The sequence below is a fragment of the Lissotriton helveticus genome, chromosome 3_1 (genome assembly GCF_964261635.1).
Source record: "Lissotriton helveticus chromosome 3_1, aLisHel1.1, whole genome shotgun sequence".
Classification (NCBI taxonomy): Eukaryota; Metazoa; Chordata; class Amphibia; order Caudata; family Salamandridae; genus Lissotriton; species Lissotriton helveticus.
In genome coordinates, this window is record NC_136061.1 from 536,076,482 (window position 1) to 536,096,122 (window position 19,641).

General features: G+C 42.3%; 1 protein-coding gene across 4 annotated transcripts in view; it reads left to right on the forward strand.

Moving 5' to 3' along the window:
• Positions 1–19,641, forward strand: part of SLC39A10 (solute carrier family 39 member 10) — a 455,594-nt gene that overhangs the window by 35,990 nt on the left and 399,963 nt on the right. For all 4 annotated transcript variants that reach the window (XM_078680416.1, XM_078680415.1, XM_078680418.1 and 1 more), the window contains one exon: positions 4,437–5,461. In XM_078680416.1, coding sequence (XP_078536542.1) covers positions 4,448–5,461 — 1,014 coding nt within the window. In that variant the 5' untranslated portion in view covers positions 4,437–4,447. The remainder of the gene's footprint in view (positions 1–4,436; positions 5,462–19,641) is intronic.

Genomic DNA, 19,641 nt, shown 5'->3' on the forward strand with positions numbered 1-19,641 from the left:
GAAACCAGCATGAGTGTTTGATATTAACGTTTGGGAAATTGCATCCATGCCACAAGAATTTAGTAAAACAGTTCTACATCTGCTAGTTTTAATGTGAGAAACAAATCTTGATTATGGCCACTTTTCATTCGACAGTTTGCATTTCACAAGTAATAGAATGTCTCAAAGTATTTGGAAAATGTAAATCTTCATTGTAATAACTTCTAAATTAATGGAAGTTTTGTGGGTGTTATAATAAATTAATACAGATTACAAGCATTATTTTAGTTGTACTTCTTTATTCACCACCAGGTTCCACTGAAGCAGTCCCACCATTCCTGCCCCAAATACTGTGAATCTGAAACTATTTAAATACGAATATAAAACCTAGTGGCGCTGGTGTTTACTTAAGCATTCTACAATCGTGTGGAATGTGCCATTATAGTTTACTAATACTGTATTAATTGTATTTCTTGTTGGTCTGTTTATCTAAATCTGCAATTTAATTTGGGAATATCACAGTTTGTAATGTGTTTTTGTGTTACAGTGCAACAAACCTCAGATGCACGTGACCTTCTCAGTGCCAAATAAAATAATCAGTAAATAAATAGAAAAGAATTCTAGAGGTGTTAGTTTACTGAGGACTGTACAATATATTGAGCTTAGGAGTTCGAATAAGTCTAGGGTGTGCTTATTCATCCTCCGTCGAGTGATCAATTCACAGCACAAGCATGACTCGCATCAACCTGACATGCACTTATATTAATTTGTTCCACCTAAGCCTCCATTTTGAATGTACCACATGGTGTCCCAAGTCTGTTATGGAGGTGGCCCTACAGTTACATGCATTTGCCATGTTCACAATAGAGTGTATGTATGTTGTGTACAATGTAGCTGTGGTGACATCATGGACATAGAAGAGGTCTCCTTGCAGCTATTGGTGCTTCCTTCAATGCGGTCGGTTCGCTCTGTTTTCTTGGTGTCTCTTAGTTGCATGGGGTAGTATCTGAGCATAGCCTTGTAGGTGTTTTTATCAGTGTTTTGTAGCTGGCCTCCTCACCCCAGCAGCTGCGGCTTGTTATACTGGTACTACCAGCGATGTGTTGATTTGGAAGTGGATGATGGAGTGGTTGGTTAATGAGAGGTGGTGTTGTATTTGATGCTGTTGCTGGTGGTGAAGATGGGGTCCAGTGCGTGTCCTGTGTTGGATCCATGAAAAGCTGGGTGAGTCCGATGTTACACAGGCTTTAAAGGAGTACTATGAATCAGGAGTGCGATCTGCCAACTAGGTGAAAGTTGCAGTTGTCAAGGATTTTTTTAGGCTCAGAATCTGGTGAGCGGGGCGATTAAACCGATGATGAGGCTGGTGATTGTGGTTCGTGGTCTGTTTGAAAGCTAGGTGAGGCTCCCATTTACGGTGACATTTTCATAAATTTGCAGCTTATACGCATATTTTCTATGAATGATCTGGCCCTCTCCGTTGATGTAGAACATTTGATGGATTCCTTGTCCTTCACCTGGCTTGTGGATGCTATGAATGTCTAAGTTGGCATTAAAGCTTTTACGGTCATAGTGGGAAGGTGCGGTAGCATAGATAATGAGCAAAAGTTGGAAACAATTGACAATTTCCATAATACAGTGATCACTGAGGAAGAAGAGAGCCAAGGGTACACCGGTTGGTTGGGTAGGCTTATGATAGTAATACAGAGTTAAATTGGACGTTTCTGGGAGAAAATGCAATACTGCCATTGCATTACACTGAGAGAATGATTTCAATTTTGGGTTTAGAGAAGGATCAATGAAGGGCTTGTTGGGTGCAAGTATTAGTTTTCAGTTATAGGATGGAAAGTAAAGAAATACCAATGCCAGAATTGGAAGGTAGAAGGAAGAAAAAAGTTACAGTGAAAAAAGGGGTTCATTGGGCATTCGTTTAGTAATGGCAGATGACTTAAGGAGAATTCGTTATTTTAGTCTCTGAATCTGTACTTCAAAAGCTGGTGTTCGTGCAGCCTGTTTTTAAACACTGGAACGGAATGTCGTTCCTTATTCTTGTAGCAAAACAAGAGAAAGGTCATGCCAAGGTGGTTTATCATTGTTGAATAATTGCACTTAATAGCACAATACTCTAGAAGCACTGGAGTACCTGGGAACATTCAGCTATAAGGTGATGGAGGAAGGATCCGACTTCAAGTGGTTAACATTGTTGTGATATAAAAACCGAAGAGATATTTTCACATTTCTTAGAGTTAGAGATAGGTGTGATTATTGGCTGTAAAACTTTTTATGTGCCATAGTTTATTTGATGGAAGACCGTTGAGAAGAGAAGTTCCATATTAGAGTCTGTAGAAAGCCACAAAAATGCTGCTTGATCTTTGTTGGGTAGTAAGGGTTTGATAAATTCGAGTTTTTGTAGTTGAAAAAGTGCACTGTACTCCATTGCTTTTATATATCTAGATTGTTGTCAAATATGCTATCCAAAGTAAACCAAATAAATTCAGACTCTGAATGGTCTTGGTGTCTTGGTGCAGAGCCTTTCTGACACAATTATGTATTTGCGGGCCAGAACTTATCATAAGATTATTAGTCTTAACTGAATTTAGTTCAGGTTCCTAAAGGTCGTTCAGCATTGTATTTCATGAATATGTTTGAGTATTTTGGTTCAGAAAAAGTTCGTTATTTTCTTTTAGTATTTGAGCTGTAATTCACCTAATAGAGCTCAGAAACTAACCAGATATTCAAGATAGAGACCGAAATAGATTGGTGACATGAAGGCGCCTTAATGACTGGAGGTGTTTGGGATAGGATGTTTACTTACTTACTACCCCAAGTCATTGAAGCACTTTTGAGTCGCATACTACCTAACCAGGTTAGTAGTTCCATTCTTAGTTTTTTGGTTAGTGAGTTTAGTGTTGTATTCTCAAGAGAAACTCTTACATGTATTACATCGCTTTATTTGTTGTTGAACCATAGGGAGCTCGATGTCCTCGCTAATGGCAGTGGGGAGATTCGTTAGTTCCTGCGAATGATTGGTGGGGTGAATGGGCAGGGCATAGAACGCTTATAGGATTCATAGATGAAGGAAGAGGGATCCGGGTCTAGGCATAAGCAGTTTGGCTTACTTTTCCAGATAGACTGTAGCAGAGGGTATGCTGCTTTATGTTGGGGTCGAATAAAGGTATGCAGTAGAAAATAATGGTCAAACTGATAGCTGCTTGTTGTCCACTTCTCTGACTGTCAGTTTGGAACAGGAGAGAGTTAGGGCGTAGGGGAAAGATACAGTAACCTATGAAGAGTTGACAATATGATCTCGGTATCCCCTCAACCGTCCGACTACGAGTAACACAGCATGTACACATAAATTCATGTGTGCTACTCTCCAGAGAAAATACCCTTGCTTGAAGAGATTGTTCATCTCCCACCTTGTCGTCCTGCACTAATGTTATTTCCATCCCAGTTTTTGCCAAAGAATATTGATCTTCGAGATAACCTGCAGCATTCCCGAGTTATACGAGTGCCTTTAATAGATTACATTGTCTGGTCCCTTCGTTTTAAGGCCGGAGGTAGGAAAGGCTATCTAAAAAATGGTCTTCTGGCGGTTGCCGATTTCTTAAGACTCTCTGATATTGAGGCAGAAAAAAACGTGCTGTCCTAAAACACTCAACAACAAGGGCTTCTGTTTTCGAGATAATTTACTGCTTGTTGTCAGATCAGATTAAATGTTCATGCGCTCACAATAGTTTTATTAATTACCCTTGTTTGGAGTCTGATCTTTCTAAGCAGCACTGTCTTGCGTGATTGTACACATTCCAAGATATGTATTTTGATATCTTGTAGTGTAGAAACATGTTGTAGTCACCTGGTTTCGGAAAACAAGGAGTGCATTCAGATAAATATAGCTTTATATATATATATATATATACACATATATATAAAAAGGTTGGCGTACGAAAAGCATGTCCAGTGACTTTTCCTTGCATCGTGTAATGATCGCAGTGCACTTTGCTGTGGTAAGTAAGGAAAGCTGAATTTTAATAAGATGCTTTTGTACTTGTGAATTTCATACAATTTGACTGTGGGGTTTGTTTTTTGCATGTTGGTAGTGGACATTTGCTGTAATATTTCGATTCTTTGTTTTAGAATTTCAAGTTTTATGAATTTCCTAATTGTTTTAAAAAATGATCTTTGAGGGTTTTACAGAATTATAGTCCGTTTCACTATATTTTAAAGTAATCAATTTCTGTAAGGCGTATAGACTACACAAGTAATTGTTTGGAGTGTTTCTTAGTTTAAGTAGCTGTGGCCGGTTCTGGCACTTAAGTATTACTTCATTGACTTATTCGTGCTGTTGAGAGAAAGTGCTAATTTAAATTGAAAACTAGCCCAATGCATAACTGATATATGGCACATTTTATGTTTGAGCCTTAAACCCTTCCTCTTGGATTCTGCTTCTTTTCCAGAATAAACAGAAATGAAGGTACACATTCATACGAAATTATGCATAATTTGTATATTGACGTTTGCCTTTCGTCACTGCTGCCATTGCCATGAAGAAGGACACAATCGTAATTCTAAAGAGAGCCACTCTGATAACCATAACGATTACCAAATATCAAAAGCACCATACATTCCAAGCGGATTAACGGACCGTGACAAGGGGAGGTCTGCACCAGCAGCTGAAAAGGAGCAGAAGTATTACATTGAAAAACTTTTTGAGCATTATGGTGACAATGGAAGACTATCCTTTAACGGGCTGGAGAACCTTTTGGCCAACTTGGGCCTTGGAGAGGTTAAAGTGGTTGAGATTAATCATGAGGATATTGGACATGATCATGTTTCACACTTGGATGTTTTGGATGTTCAAGAAGGAAAACATTCCCACTCACATGACCATTTGCATTCTCATTCAAATGTAGAAAATGAAACGGTTAACTTTGAGTCTCCTGGTAAAAACATTTCTTGTGACTTGCAGAGAGAAAAAACCGAGTCCTCTCTAAAATTGGCTAACGAGCATAATGAGACTGGTCGTCATCACAAACATCATCCCCCTCATGAACATAATGGAACTCACCTTTCTCATAACAATTCATTTCATTTCAAAGAGCGTGTTGACCACAGCATTAAACATCTCTCAGAAACCAACACAACTCAGGAACTACATGATAGAAAGCGACAGAAACATAAGCGACGGAAAGACAAGAACAATAGTGCAAGGACAGTTGACGTTGAGCCTCAGCTAGGTCTTGACCAAAACCAAAGTGAGCCCAATCTTGTTCCTAAAGAGAATCAGGTGCATGCACGCTTACATCTCAGTAACCTTGAAAATGCCAGTCCGGGACTTCAAGAGCATGTTCCTGGTAATGGAAACGGACAGCATCACAATCACAAGCGAGAAGCGCCTCACAACCAGATGAGTGTTGAGAATCACAAAATAATATTGGAATCTAATCAAAGGAATCACGTAGGAGATCACCAGCATGAAGAGGTGAGTGACATTTCTATGTAGATTTGACATGTTTTTTTTTTTGCTTCAGGACAAGTTCAGGCAAAAAGGAATACAATTTAGAACAATAGAGTTATACTATACTTAATTTGTCCCCTCCGGCTTTAGATGTGCCTTTTAATAACTGCTTCTCTGGTGAAGTAGGTTGCTTTCAAGCTGTTCTTCATTGATAATGTTTAGTACGTTTATGTGTGTATAAATAAGGTGTCTTACACACAACTTCCTGCAGCTGATAAGATACTTTATGTTGATGTTGTTTCACACTATGAAGAAATTACTCTTTCCCCTCTCCAAGAGCAAAAGTATAGCAATCCGTCATTCTGCACCCATGCATGTATGTGTTTTGTGGTTCCAAAAGATGTCATGGTGTGCAGCTTCCTCCCACAAAGCATTCTTACTATTTGCCATGACTGATCCAAATATATATATTTTTTAGTTAATTTTTTTTATTCAAACCGTTTAAATCACAGCTACTTAGCAGGCATCGCATTTTTATACATGTATTACTTTGGCATATATGACAATCTAAACTTTACATCGTCATTATACAACATGTACCAACTGCCCAGCTAACATCCCTGTTTCATACACAACCCATGGTAGCATTTCCCAGTTTAGAATACCTCCCTCAGTGCTTAATGTGGTGTCGCAGCATAGATGTATTGGTTAGGTGTTTTGTGTATCCTGCTGCACAACTATGTGCTTCTGGCGGTGCTGTGTACTCCTTTTTGTCGTAGGTATTCCCTCAGGGGCTGCCATATGTCCGTTGGGCGAGATGTAAGGGGTTGTAGCTCCGCAAATATTATACTTGTGGTGTCGTAGTATATCATACTCTTAATCCAGCTCTTTACCGTGGGTTTTTGTTTGCCGCCCCAGCTTGTAGCTATTTCTCGTTTTGGCAAAAACATTACCATTGCTACGAATCTGCGCATGTTCTTGGGAATCTCATCCACATACTCCAATAAGGCTACTAGTGAGGAGTGGTCCAAGTGTAACGCAGTCATCAGTTGCACTTCCCTGAATATCTCCCGCCAGTAAAAGCTATTGTGGTACATGTCCATGTCATGTGTGCAAATGTAGCCGCATTCAGATTGCATTTGGTGCAATGCACAAATCTTTCGCTGCCTTTGCGAACCATCTGCTGTGGTGTGACACAGGCCAGCCTTAAGATCTTAAAGTGGACCAAATTATTTCTGAGATTACATGAAATTAGCTTTGTTTGTGCACAGCAGCTTTTCCAAGTTTTGCCGGGGAGGGGATGTCCCAAGTCAGCTTCCCAAGCACCCCGCAACCTGGTATTGCGTTGTGGCATGAGCGCTAAGCAAGTTTTATACAGGTGGGACATAATGTGTTCTCCACTATGGTTCTCAATGATAGATGTGAGTGGTGTAAATTCCTTCGGTTCAATGATGTTGTAAGTTGGCATGGCGTTCCTCATCACTCCCTGCATACAAACCAGGATAAAGTGGTCCATGAAAGAGGCAGTTAAAATCCAGGAGTCTTCCGTACAGGAGAACACATGTCCGTTAGGGAACAGATAACCAATAGTACGTATGCCCAGTTTCTGTAGGGTGCGCTTTGTTATCATTTCCAGTGTAGGGAGCAACCATGGATTACGGAGTATGGTAGTGCTGGGGAATATAATGTTGGCGTACCTAAGTAACCGCAACCATGCCAACATGTAGTGTATAGTGTTTGGATGTCGTGAGGGTCGCGTTTCATCCCAACTGGCAGCAGCAAACTCAGTGGTGTGGGGTCCGCCAAATCCTTCTCTGCCTTAGCGTGCGGTGCTTGCGCATCTGGGTGGTACCTAATCCAGGAGTAGCCACATTGGCCGTGACCGATCCATATTTAAATAATTTTGCCTGTGTCTGATTTTTTTTTGGTGCACTTATGGTCAGTAATTTGTGTGTATAAATTCTAAATCCTAAATAATCGAAAATAAATTGTCTAACTGTGCTCTCACTGAGGTCATAAGAAAATGCAGATATTCCACCTGTGTGCTGGAATTTTTATAGTTTGCAAATTTTGATTTGGATAGTGGTTCGTGGACGTTCTTGTGTTTGCCTACCTAACTGAAAATATTGAACAGAAGCACTTGCCCATACACCTAGTTTGCTTAAGTGTTACTTATGATCTGTTTGACGAGGCCCTTTGTCAGTCTGCTTGCACCCTCCCTAGTTGTTTGTTCCCTAAGGCCTATTCCTACTGTCCATTCATACCAAAGACCTAGGGCCAAAGGCACATGTAAGCAGAGACTATTGACCATAGGGTCATATGAAGGAAAGGAGACTAAGGACCACCAGTAATATTGTTAATACCGCAACTAGCTTTAAACTACTGTTTCATATGTTTCCTCCCAGCATGCCCGTGCTAAAATTACAACTAACCTATAATAAAGCTTTGCCACATTAAGGGATAAAATAACAAATTTAAATTGGACTCCATTGGCATTAATCAGGTGAAAGAATTCGCTTACCGTAGAACTGATATAACACACAATACAATCTGGCAAAGAATATACACAGAAGCAGCAATCTTCTCACCCAAAGCACCACGAACAGTCTTTCGCTTTCGAGGGACAAGAGCGGAAACCTGGTCTCTCCTGCTACAGAGGTGTCATTAGTTTAGTTTTAGGCTTGTTGATGAGTAGCCCATTTGTTTATACAGACTCGCCAAATGTGTAGTTAGTGCTGTAGGCTCCCACGTGTCTTAGAAACTTGATAAGGCGTCGCCTGCAAACATTAAGTTGGAATTTTTAAACCTCCAATTCTAGGTGATCATTAGACCTGCTCAAGATGCTTTCGGGACATCACTTAAGTTTAAAGAGAAAAGTAGAGGGGTCAAAGGAACAAAACCCTGACACACACCAATTTCAATAGAAAAGGGGGCTACTGTTTTCCTAGCTGGGCCCTAACATATAATGGCTGTATCTTTTGTGTGAAGTCTAATCAGCAGAACGAGCAGTCTCACCTGGATGCCCTGGGGCCACTAGGATATCCATAAGGGTTTCCTTGGGATAGTATCAAAAGCAGAGTGAAGGTCTTAAAAAACAAAAAACACATAAAAAGCTTCCTTAATACTGCATACTTTTACAGAAGTAGAGGGAATCGACGTACCAGGTTGAATGAATTGGTTTTCTTCTAGAATCCAGCTTGACCATGGGATAAGATCTTAGTATTCACAGCCCAATTTTCTATTCTTTTATAAATTACATTTGAAAGGATTTTTTGAATGTTATAAAGAAGACTTCTAGGGAGATAGCTAGGAGCATTGTTTTTGTTGATTTGATCAAGAAACTGTGCTATCCACCACAGACAAGTGGGCGGAAAGGGGTCTCACTTTAGGATGGTAGTACTCAAATTTATGAAGAATTTCCCCTTATAATGTCAGGTCAGATTTATAAACTTCGGCTGGTATCTTGTCCAGACTGGGTGCTTTGACACCTTTTTGTCCTTGTTAAATGCTTGGGGACCTCGATTAGTGTGAAGGATTCTACCTTTTTTCTATCGCCTTCTACAACTACGGGATGTATATGCCACCAACTTGTATTTTTTGTTTTTAAATATACTGATGTATAGTCTGTGTACCAGTGGTATTCAATATAATGGACATCTGGCCTGCGGGTTGTGTATATATTGTCATGAGATATTATTTACACCAAAACAATTTAGTGTTTTTGTCTCTTACTGTGCCCAGCAGATTTTGTCATCTAGTATGTTCCCATGTCAGTTTTTCTCTTTTCGGATGATTTTAGAACAGTGCCTCTTACTCAAAATTCCCTCCATGTTGTTATATTTAATCGGTGACAGTAGTTCTGCCTTTAATCCTTTAATATTTCTTGTCAAACCAGTAGAAAGACATACAGGAGATGTCTTTTTGGGAGCAACTAGGTTAGACAGTGCCAAGCCCTCTGCCACACCGTTAAGTAGCATGACAGACCAGACTGATAGGGATCTGTCTTTTTAATGTAATCTGATTCCTGGATAGAATTACCAAATTTGTCCTTCCAGTGCAAAAATGTGTTCCAATCCATTGTATATCCTTATATGTTGCTACAGTTCGTTGAAACATCTATGTTATTAAGGTTACTGGTTTGGGGTGGTACAGGCAGAAAAACAACGTTATTCAGCGAGAGAGTTAAAGGGTTGTGATCCCTCATAGTACTCTAGCTTGACAGATCAAGCATAATATTGTATATAAAATGTGTATGAGAGCCACAGAGGGACCGTCCATTACAGGCTCGTAAGACTATAGGTAAGTGTAAGTGAGGCTAGTTGAGTGCGCACATACGATCACTTTTTAATTTTGGTTCCTGTCAAAGGTGGAGTACCCCAGTCTTTGTTGTCTTCTACGCAGATTCACCCTACGCAATTCGGGTTTCGGCCGCGTCACTCTACGGAGTCTTCCCTTCTTAGGGCTACCGAAACCCTCAGGCAAGGTGCTGATGAGGGACAAACCATGGCCTTAATCCTTCTGGATCTCAGTGCTGCGTTCGACACTGTAGCACATTCCATCTTGCTACAGTGTCTGAGAAAAGGCGGGGTGAGAGGGGCAGCACTGAAATGGATTTATTCATTTCTTACAGGCCGGGGTTTCCAAGTAAGGCAGGGTGACCATTACTCCGATCGCATCTCTCTGGATCAGGGGGTGCCGCAGGGCTCGTCCCTGAGCCCTACGCTTTTTAATCTGTATGTTGCCCCGATTGCTACCTTGGTAGAGAGTTACGGCCTCCAAATGGTATCATATGCCGACGACACGCAGTTGGTCATCTCCCTATCACGTACACCCGGTCCCTCGGCGGACATCTTCAGAGCTTGCATGCAAGATCTTGCGGCCTGGATGTCCGCCAATTGCCTCAAACTCAACGGAGGCAAGACCGAGGTACTGGTAGTGGGGGGAGGCCAATCAGTGTGGACGTCGGCGTGGTGGCCGCCGTGTTTGGGCCCAGCACCCTCCCCTTGCCAGAAGGCAAAGAATCTGGGCATTTGGTTTGACTCTGACCTTACCTTCGGTCCTCAGATCAATCAGGTGGCTGGATCATGCTTCGGGACCCTCAAAAGTCTCAGGAAGGTATTAAAATTCTTACCTATTAGTGCCCGCCAAACTCTGGTGCATGCACTAGTCACGTCAAAGATGGATTATGGCAATCTTCTCTATTTAGAAACTTTGGAAAAGAATCTGAGCCGTCTCCAGGTTATTCAGAATGCCGCTGCTAGACTAGTGCTTAGACTACCTAGAAGAGCGGGCTCTGCAGCGGCCCTCCGGTCTCTGCACTGGCTCCCGATTCGCAGCAGGGTGGAATTTAAAGCCCTGTGCACGTGCCACCGGATCATCAACGGGAGAGCTCCGCTCCCTTTGAAAGGATTGCTGACATCCTATGAGCCGTCTCGCTCTCTGAGATCTTCCGGTTCAGGACTCCTGTTAATCCCTAAGGTGTCCAGAGCCCGGATGGGTGGAAGATCTTTTAGGCTCCTCGCAGCATCCAGATGGAACAAGCTACCTATGGCATTGCGACTGGAACCCTCAGAAACACTCTTCAGAGCCAAGCTGAAGACTGCTCTATTCTCACAATAATCTTCTGCACTTGTCAGCTCTGGTAGGCATTAGCTCCTTAGCGCGGGGACACGCCGCTGTGCGTCACCAAGCGCTTTATAAAACCCCCAAAATAGAAATAGAAATAGATTACTGTGTAATCATCACTGGGTTCAGAAATAGTATTCAAGTCCCTGACCCCAATTATGATGTTATTCTTCCCAGTGCTTTTGTGGCTGCCAGCTGTGTGGGGCATGACATTGAGGCAGGCCAAAGTCAGTGAGGCAGTCTGGTTATCATTCCCTTTATTATAGACATTTAGGGCCTCATTACGAGTGTAGTCGGACGAGCGTCCGACCGTCATCGTTTTGGGCACGGGACCATCCAACAAGGAGTCGGCAGTCCCGACAGCCCAATTACGATGCGACCGCCGTGTAGGCAGTCGTAAAATGCTGTTTATTATTGCAGCTTGAGCAACGGCCCCAAAAAAGGGCCACTGCACAAGCCGCAATGGTAAAGCGCATTTTTCAATCGTCCATGCAACGTGTGCCAGGCACCATACGGTGCATGGATGTTTGTTGGGGTACCGCATGTGTCCCTAGGGCAGAGGTCTTCAAACTTTTGGATGCAGAGACCCCCCCCTGAGAAATGTTTTAATTTCTCCTCATTGTTTCCTCTTTCAATGCGTGCTGCCTTCTACAGCAGGCATTGAAAGAGGAAACGCCTACAGTGATTGTTTTTATGCAGTAAGGTGCCCCTTCCTGCACAAAAACAATCTTCCCCACGACGCAGGCATCCTTGCACCATGGTGCAAGGGTGCCTGCGCCGGTGCATGGCTGAAGCTTGTGCGCCGGTGCATGGCTGAAGCTTGTGCGCCAGCGCAGGGGAAGGACAGAGATGCGACATATTCTTGTAAGTATGTCTCATCTCTGTGCTTTCCAAACTAACAGATATCACACAAAAAAGTGCCACCCCACCTTACTTGTAAGCTCTTACTGATAAGCAACACATAAATCTAAATTAGACATGTGCGGAATATTTATTTACCTCTTCTTCAAGTGCTTTTCAAAAACAATCTTTAGTTGTATGTCAGAGTAAAAAAACACAACATATATAATATATATAAACAACAATTTGACAATCAAAGAAGAAAAAACATTACTACATAAACAATACAATCACTATATACAATCACTATACACAACATCACATATATTTCTACTTCCACTTGTTCCAACGGGCAAGTCACAATTCCTTGCCTAAATGACCATAAATGAATTGAAGTATAAGGAACAATAATGGGAAAAAAATTACAGTTAGAAGGAGATGTCAAGACTCATTAGTTCTGTAATTCAGTGATTATTATTAAAGAATTTTCAAACTCCTTTTTTGCCGACGCGTTTCGAACTCCATACAGCTGTTATGGGTTCTCTTCAGGGCCTTGTCACTTCTATCTGCATGTGTGTAAAGAAAAAGAACACTCTTTCAGTGTCTACTTCTATAGCCTCATATTAACATTCCGCTTGTACCTTCTTTAAGGTCCATATTACCTTCACTGTAGCCAGCTGAAGTAATCCTATCTCTGGGGTTGGATCTTTCGAGCTGCAATCTACGGGACATGCAAAGATCCCATTTAGTCTCAGCTCCCACTGATCACCCTACAGTTACTTTCAACAAGAACACTGCAAGACATACCTTTAATTTCGTTTTGGGGTCCGTATACAGGCGTCTCCCTATGGTGCGGGGTTGTTTTTAGACCTAGGGGGAATGCGAGATCAAGTTACCACTAGGGGACATAGGTGAGGTCTTCACCCCTATTCGTTATCCCTTTCTCACATTTATACCTTATGGCGGACACCGCGGGCCTCGGGGACGGCTTGGCTTCATTTAATATTCTGCCTCACGGAAGATCTGTTCCACCGTGCGCACCGCGCACTTGATTCCGTGTGCTTTCTCTGTTTTCAAATATGCCCCACACACTCGCAGTCCTGATACTTCACTCTGGCTCAGAGCGCTGTTCAAACGGGAATCAAAAGGCAAGTTTTAGTCACCCTGCGTGCGAGTCAGACGCTGAAAGCGTCTGTGTGCCCCCGTCCCAGCTCACCTTGTTTACAGCAACCTTCACTCGTCAGTCCTCCGGTAACTGTGGAGGGCGGCGGCTAAAGTGTCTGGTTGCTTTAGACGGTCACATGACCGTTTGCATTCTGGGATCTGTAGTTTTGATGTTTGGTACAGTACTGTGTGTTTTCATTCACGGAGAAAAACGTTAGTGGAGCCCCACATAACTCTCTCATTACAGTCTTGCCACCTCAGAGAGGGCATTAAACCCATTTTGAGTGCTGTTAAATTTCAAAATGAGGTACGCCTCTTTTTTAAGGAGTGTATCCTCAATGTCAATGGGACCCTTGTTTCCTGGTTGCACTATAGTGCATAAAACGGTCCATTTGAAATCCATTTCGCTATGGTTTGAATCCAAGAAATGTTGGACCATAGGCGCGCTCACGACCTTTTTTTTAATTCTTGACCTGTGTTGGGTGATTCGACTATTGACCTGCTGCGTCGTTTTCCCTATGTACATTTTTTGACAGGCGCACACAACTGCATAGACCACATTTCGTGTCTTGCAGTTCGAGAAGCCGGTGCTTTTACATTTCACTCCCCTATGTTCAAACTCCGACCCTTCCATTGTGGAGTCGCACGATATGCAATTTCCACACTTGTGGTGCCCCTCTATTGGTTTAAGCCCCCATTTTGAGAGTAAGTCGCTCTTTGGTTTGGGGGTTAGTACGTCCGCTCTTATTACACATTGGCCAATGCTCCTGTTTTTCTTATAAGCGAACAAAGGTCGCGGAAACGAGCAGTCGAGTTCCTCTAGCAGGTGCCAGTTTTTTAGGACCATTTGCCGTATTTTATGGGTGTCTGGTCCAAAGGTCGTGACACAGACCAACCTGTCCATGTCTTGTTTCATCTTTCTTTCGAGTAAGCACTCCCGAGGGGTGTAGTGTGCCCTTTTCTTGGAATGACTTAACAGTTTCTTGGGGTACCCACGATTCTTCATTTCTTCACAAAACCTAGTTGCATGTTTCTCATATTCGGGCATTTCGGAACAATTTCTTCGTATCCGAAGAAGCTGCCCATAGGGCAGATTGTCCTTCAAGCTTCTAGGATGTGCACTCCGATGGTGCAAGATAGTATTTTTGTCCGTTTTCTTCCGAAATAGAGACGACATCAAATGCCCATCAGAGCATTTCATTTCGATGTCTAAGAATGTCATTCTCTCATTACTGGACTCCAGTGAGAACTTAATGTCTCGGTGCCTCTCGTTGATCCACAGGCCCTGAAGAGAACCCATAACAGCTGTATGGAGTTCGAAACGCGTCGGCAAAAAAGGAGTTTGAAAATTCTTTAATAATAATCACTGAATTACAGAACGAATGAGTCTTGACATCGCCTTCTAACTGTAATTTTTTTCTCCATTATTGTTCCTTATACTTCAATTCATTTATGGTCATTTAGGCAAGGAATTGTGACTTGCCCGTTGGAACAAGTGGAAGTAGAAATATATGTGATGTTGTGTATAGTGATTGTATATAGTGATTGTATTGTTTATGTAGTAATGTTTTTTCTTCTTTGTCAAATTGTTGTTTATATATATTATATATGTTGTGTTTTTTTACTCTGACATACAACTAAAGATTGTTTTTGAAAAGCACTTGAAGAAGAGGTAAATAAATATACCGCACATGTCTAATTTAGATTTATGTGTTGCTTATCAGTAAGAGCTTACAAGTAAGGTGGGGTGGCACTTTTTTGTGTGATATATGTATTTATATGGTCCAGCCAACCCTACAGTTTTATGGGCCTAACTCCTTTACACTAAAAAGTTAAGGGCGGGTGCTTACCCGCGAGAGTAGAACACGGGTATTGTAAATTGTGCCCCAAACTACTGATAATAAGAAACGCGGAGGGACCCCTGGGTCCGTCCGAGGGAATGTCGGAGAGAGACACACTGTCCTTTTCAGAATCACACATTCAGAATTTAATAGCCTCATCCGCTTTCGGTAACATAACCTTGAGCTCCTCCGCTCAACAACAGAACGAGTCGGATAAACTTATCAGACTTAAGAAAAAACAGATCCGTACGGAACTTCATGGACACTTTCTCCTGAAACACCTCAGGGGTGGTACCATCCCATGGGGCCTTCAGGTGAAAAATGTCCCTGTTATATTCACGGAGGATAGCGAATACAAAAAGGGTTTTAGTTGCATCAATACCAAGTGTAGCCGGGACCTAATGGTCCACACTATTGAAACAGCTCAGAGACTGTGTGCCAAGGAACTAGAGGAAATTGAGGTTCTCACAAAGAGCCTCCAGGAAAGCCCAGCGGTTACCGATGCAAAAACACTGCTTGAAAAAATTGAAAAAGACATCCAAACGTTCAAAGACATTACTATTAATTCCAAATCTGCACAATACGAGAGGGACTCAAAAGCGTTCACACTAGAAAAGGCCTACCCAATCCTCAAGGAGGATTATTACACCCAGACGGAGTCACGTGGAGCCCTATACAATTTCCAGGGACGATCGAGAAATAGATTTAAAACTTTCTCTGACACATCCTCTTCCTCAAATTCATCAGGGGCAGAGGACAGAGGGAATAACCCAAACAAGAAGGGGCCTTTTTTAGAAAAGGGCCAACAGCCAAAAATTCGGTTCAAACCCCAATGGGAAATGCGCACCCGCCGAAACTTTTACAAGTCATAGAACCAACACCATCCTCAATAGTAAACCTTTCCTCGAAGGTACTCACCAGAGACGAGGAATCTGTCCTCAATCTTGGCTTGAAATTTGTTCCCAGCCAGAACACTGATTTCACCAGACTTAAGTTGGATACTATTGCCTTTTGCAGAAAAATTCGCTTACGGGCATTCTTTGCAAATAAACCACCTGTCACTAACACAGAAGTGACAGGCTTGAGGAACAAGTCTACCTTCATCCCCTATCATAATATTCCTAAGCAGGTTGTGGCATTCGAACAGATTATGCTTTCGTCTATTAACAAACTAGAGAAAGGTAAGAAATATGTTAAACAGAACATCACGAAAGGCCAACGCATAGCCATCAAAAATTTGAAAGACGACCCTTCGGTCGTTATCAAACCTGCTGATAAAGGTGGAGCAGTGGTGATTTGGTCCAAAGAAAAATATCTTAAAGAAGGGGCAACACAGGTGACGAATGCTGAGTGGTACAGGGAACTCCCTGAAGACCCAGTTCGGGCGATCCAAGGACAAATCTGTGAGATCATAAAAAGTGGTGTAGAGGGTGGTTTTGTGGGGCAAAAAGAGAGTGAATTCTTGATAAAGAAATACCCAAGAACGCCCATCCTATACTTTCTACCCAAGATTCACAAGAATCCGGAGGAACCCCCAGGACGACCAATTGTCTCGGGGTGCGAGTCTTGTTTGGAATCCCTTTCAAAATACATAGACTTCTCTCTGAAGCCTTTTGTCAGTGGTGTCAAATCATATTTGAAAGACACCACCGACTTTCTCCTAAAAATTGAGGGAATGCAATATGACCCAATAACGGATTTGATGGTGACAATGGACGTTACGTCATTGTACACCCAAATTCCTCAAGATGAGGCACTGGAGGTGCTTGAACTCTATCTTGAAAAGAGAGTTAGGCCGCACCAAGTCCCTACCTCGTTCATTTTGCAATTAGCCGAAATAACACTAAAGAAAAACTATTTCAGGTTTAATGACAAATTCTATATGCAGATTAAGGGTACGGCCATGGGCTGTCCCTATGCGCCGGAGATGGCCATACTGTACATGGCGGAGTACGAAAATAGATTCATTTACTCCAATAACCCTTACAGTAGACATATCAAGCAATGGGTAAGGTACATCGACGACGTGTGGCTCCTGTGGCAGGGGAGCCACGCCGAGTTGATGGACTTTCTCCTGTGGATCAACGAGAGGCACCGAGACATTAAGTTCTCACTGGAGTCCAGTAATGAGAGAATGACATTCTTAGACATCGAAATGAAATGCTCTGATGGGCATTTGATGTCGTCTCTATTTCGGAAGAAAACGGACAAAAATACTATCTTGCACCATCGGAGTGCACATCCTAGAAGCTTGAAGGACAATCTGCCCTATGGGCAGCTTCTTCGGATACGAAGAAATTGTTCCGAAATGCCCGAATATGAGAAACATGCAACTAGGTTTTGTGAAGAAATGAAGAATCGTGGGTACCCCAAGAAACTGTTAAGTCATTCCAAGAAAAGGGCACACTACACCCCTCGGGAGTGCTTACTCGAAAGAAAGATGAAACAAGACATGGACAGGTTGGTCTGTGTCACGACCTTTGGACCAGACACCCATAAAATACGGCAAATGGTCCTAAAAAACTGGCACCTGCTAGAGGAACTCGACTGCTCGTTTCCGCGACCTTTGTTCGCTTATAAGAAAAACAGGAGCATTGGCCAATGTGTAATAAGAGCGGACGTACTAACCCCCAAACCAAAGAGCGACTTACTCTCAAAATGGGGGCTTAAACCAATAGAGGGGCACCACAAGTGTGGAAATTGCATATCGTGCGACTCCACAATTGAAGGGTCGGAGTTTGAACATAGGGGAGTGAAATGTAAAAGCACCGGCTTCTCGAACTGCAAGACACGAAATGTGGTCTATGCAGTTGTGTGCGCCTGTCAAAAAATGTACATAGGGAAAACGACGCAGCAGGTCAATAGTCGAATCACCCAACACAGGTCAAGAATTAAAAAAAAGGTCGTGAGCGCGCCTATGGTCCAACATTTCTTGGATTCAAACCATAGCGAAATGGATTTCAAATGGACCGTTTTATGCACTATAGTGCAACCAGGAAACAAGGGTCCCATTGACAGTGAGGATACACTCCTTAAAAAAGAGGCGTACCTCATTTTGAAATTTAACAGCACTCAAAATGGGTTGAATGCCCTCTCTGAGGTGGCAAGACTGTAATGAGAGAGTTATGTGGGGCTCCACTAACGTTTTTCTCCGTGAATGAAAACACACAGTACTGTCCCCAAACATCAAAACTACAGATCCCAGAATGCAAACGGTCATGTGACCGTCTAAAGCAACCAGACACTTTAGCCGCCGCCCTCCACAGTTACCGGAGGACTGACGAGTGAAGGTTGCTGTAAACAAGGTGAGCTGGGACGGGGGCACACACGCACGCAGGGTGACTAAAACTTGCCTTTTGGTTCCCGTTTGAACAGCGCTCTGAGCCAGAGTGAAGTATCAGGACTGCGAGTGTGTGGGGCATATTTGAAAACAGAGAAAGCACACGGAATCAAGTGCGCGGTGCGCACGGTGGAACAGATCTTCCGTGAGGCAGAATATTAAACGAAGCCAAGCCGTCCCCGAGGCCCGCGGTGTCCGCCATAAGGTATAAATGTGAGAAAGGGATAACGAATAGGGGTGAAGACCTCACCTATGTCCCCTAGTGGTAACTTGATCTCGCATTCCCCCTAGGTCTAAAACAACCCCGCACCATAGGGAGACGCCTGTATACGGACCCCAAAACGAAATTAAAGGTATGTCTTGCAGTGTTCTTGTTGAAAGTAACTGTAGGGTGATCAGTGGGAGCTGAGACTAAATGGGATCTTTGCATGTCCCGTAGATTGCAGCTCGAAAGATCCAACCCCAGAGATAGGATTACTTCAGCTGGCTACAGTGAAGGTAATATGGACCTTAAAGAAGGTACAAGCGGAATGTTAATATGAGGCTATAGAAGTAGACACTGAAAGAGTGTTCTTTTTCTTTACACACATGCAGATAGAAGTGACAAGGCCCTGAAGAGAACCCATAACAGCTGTATGGAGTTCGAAACGCGTCGGCAAAAAAGGAGTTTGAAAATTCTTTAATAATAATCACTGAATTACAGAACTAATGAGTCTTGACATCTCCTTCTAACTGTAATTTTTTTTCCATTATTGTTCCTTATACTTCAATTCATTTATGGTCATTTAGGCAAGGAATTGTGACTTGCCCGTTGGAACAAGTGGAAGTAGAAATATATGTGATGTTGTGTATAGTGATTGTATATAGTGATTGTATTGTTTATGTAGTAATGTTTTTTCTTCTTTGATTGTCAAATTGTTGTTTATATATATTATATATGTTGTGTTTTTTTACTCTGACATACAACTAAAGATTGTTTTTGAAAAGCACTTGAAGAAGAGGTAAATAAATATACCGCACATGTCTAATTTAGATTTATGTGTTGCTTATCAGTAAGAGCTTACAAGTAAGGTGGGGTGGCACTTTTTTGTGTGATATATGTATTTATATGGTCCAGCCAACCCTACAGTTTTATGGGCCTAACTCCTTTACACTTCCAAACTAACAGAGCAAGGCGCAGCAAAATGACTTGCTGCACCATGCTGTGTTACTTGTTGTAAATCTGCCCTAAAGTGCTTTAACATTTTTACAACTCCAGCACATCCACAGGACCAAATTCTCACGAGTGCCGAGATGCAATAGGACTGTATATAATGTTTTTATAAGATAAATTATTTTTATAATAGAAATTGGCAAAAGTGAAGAACATTTTGGGGCAGATTTACAAGCCCCTT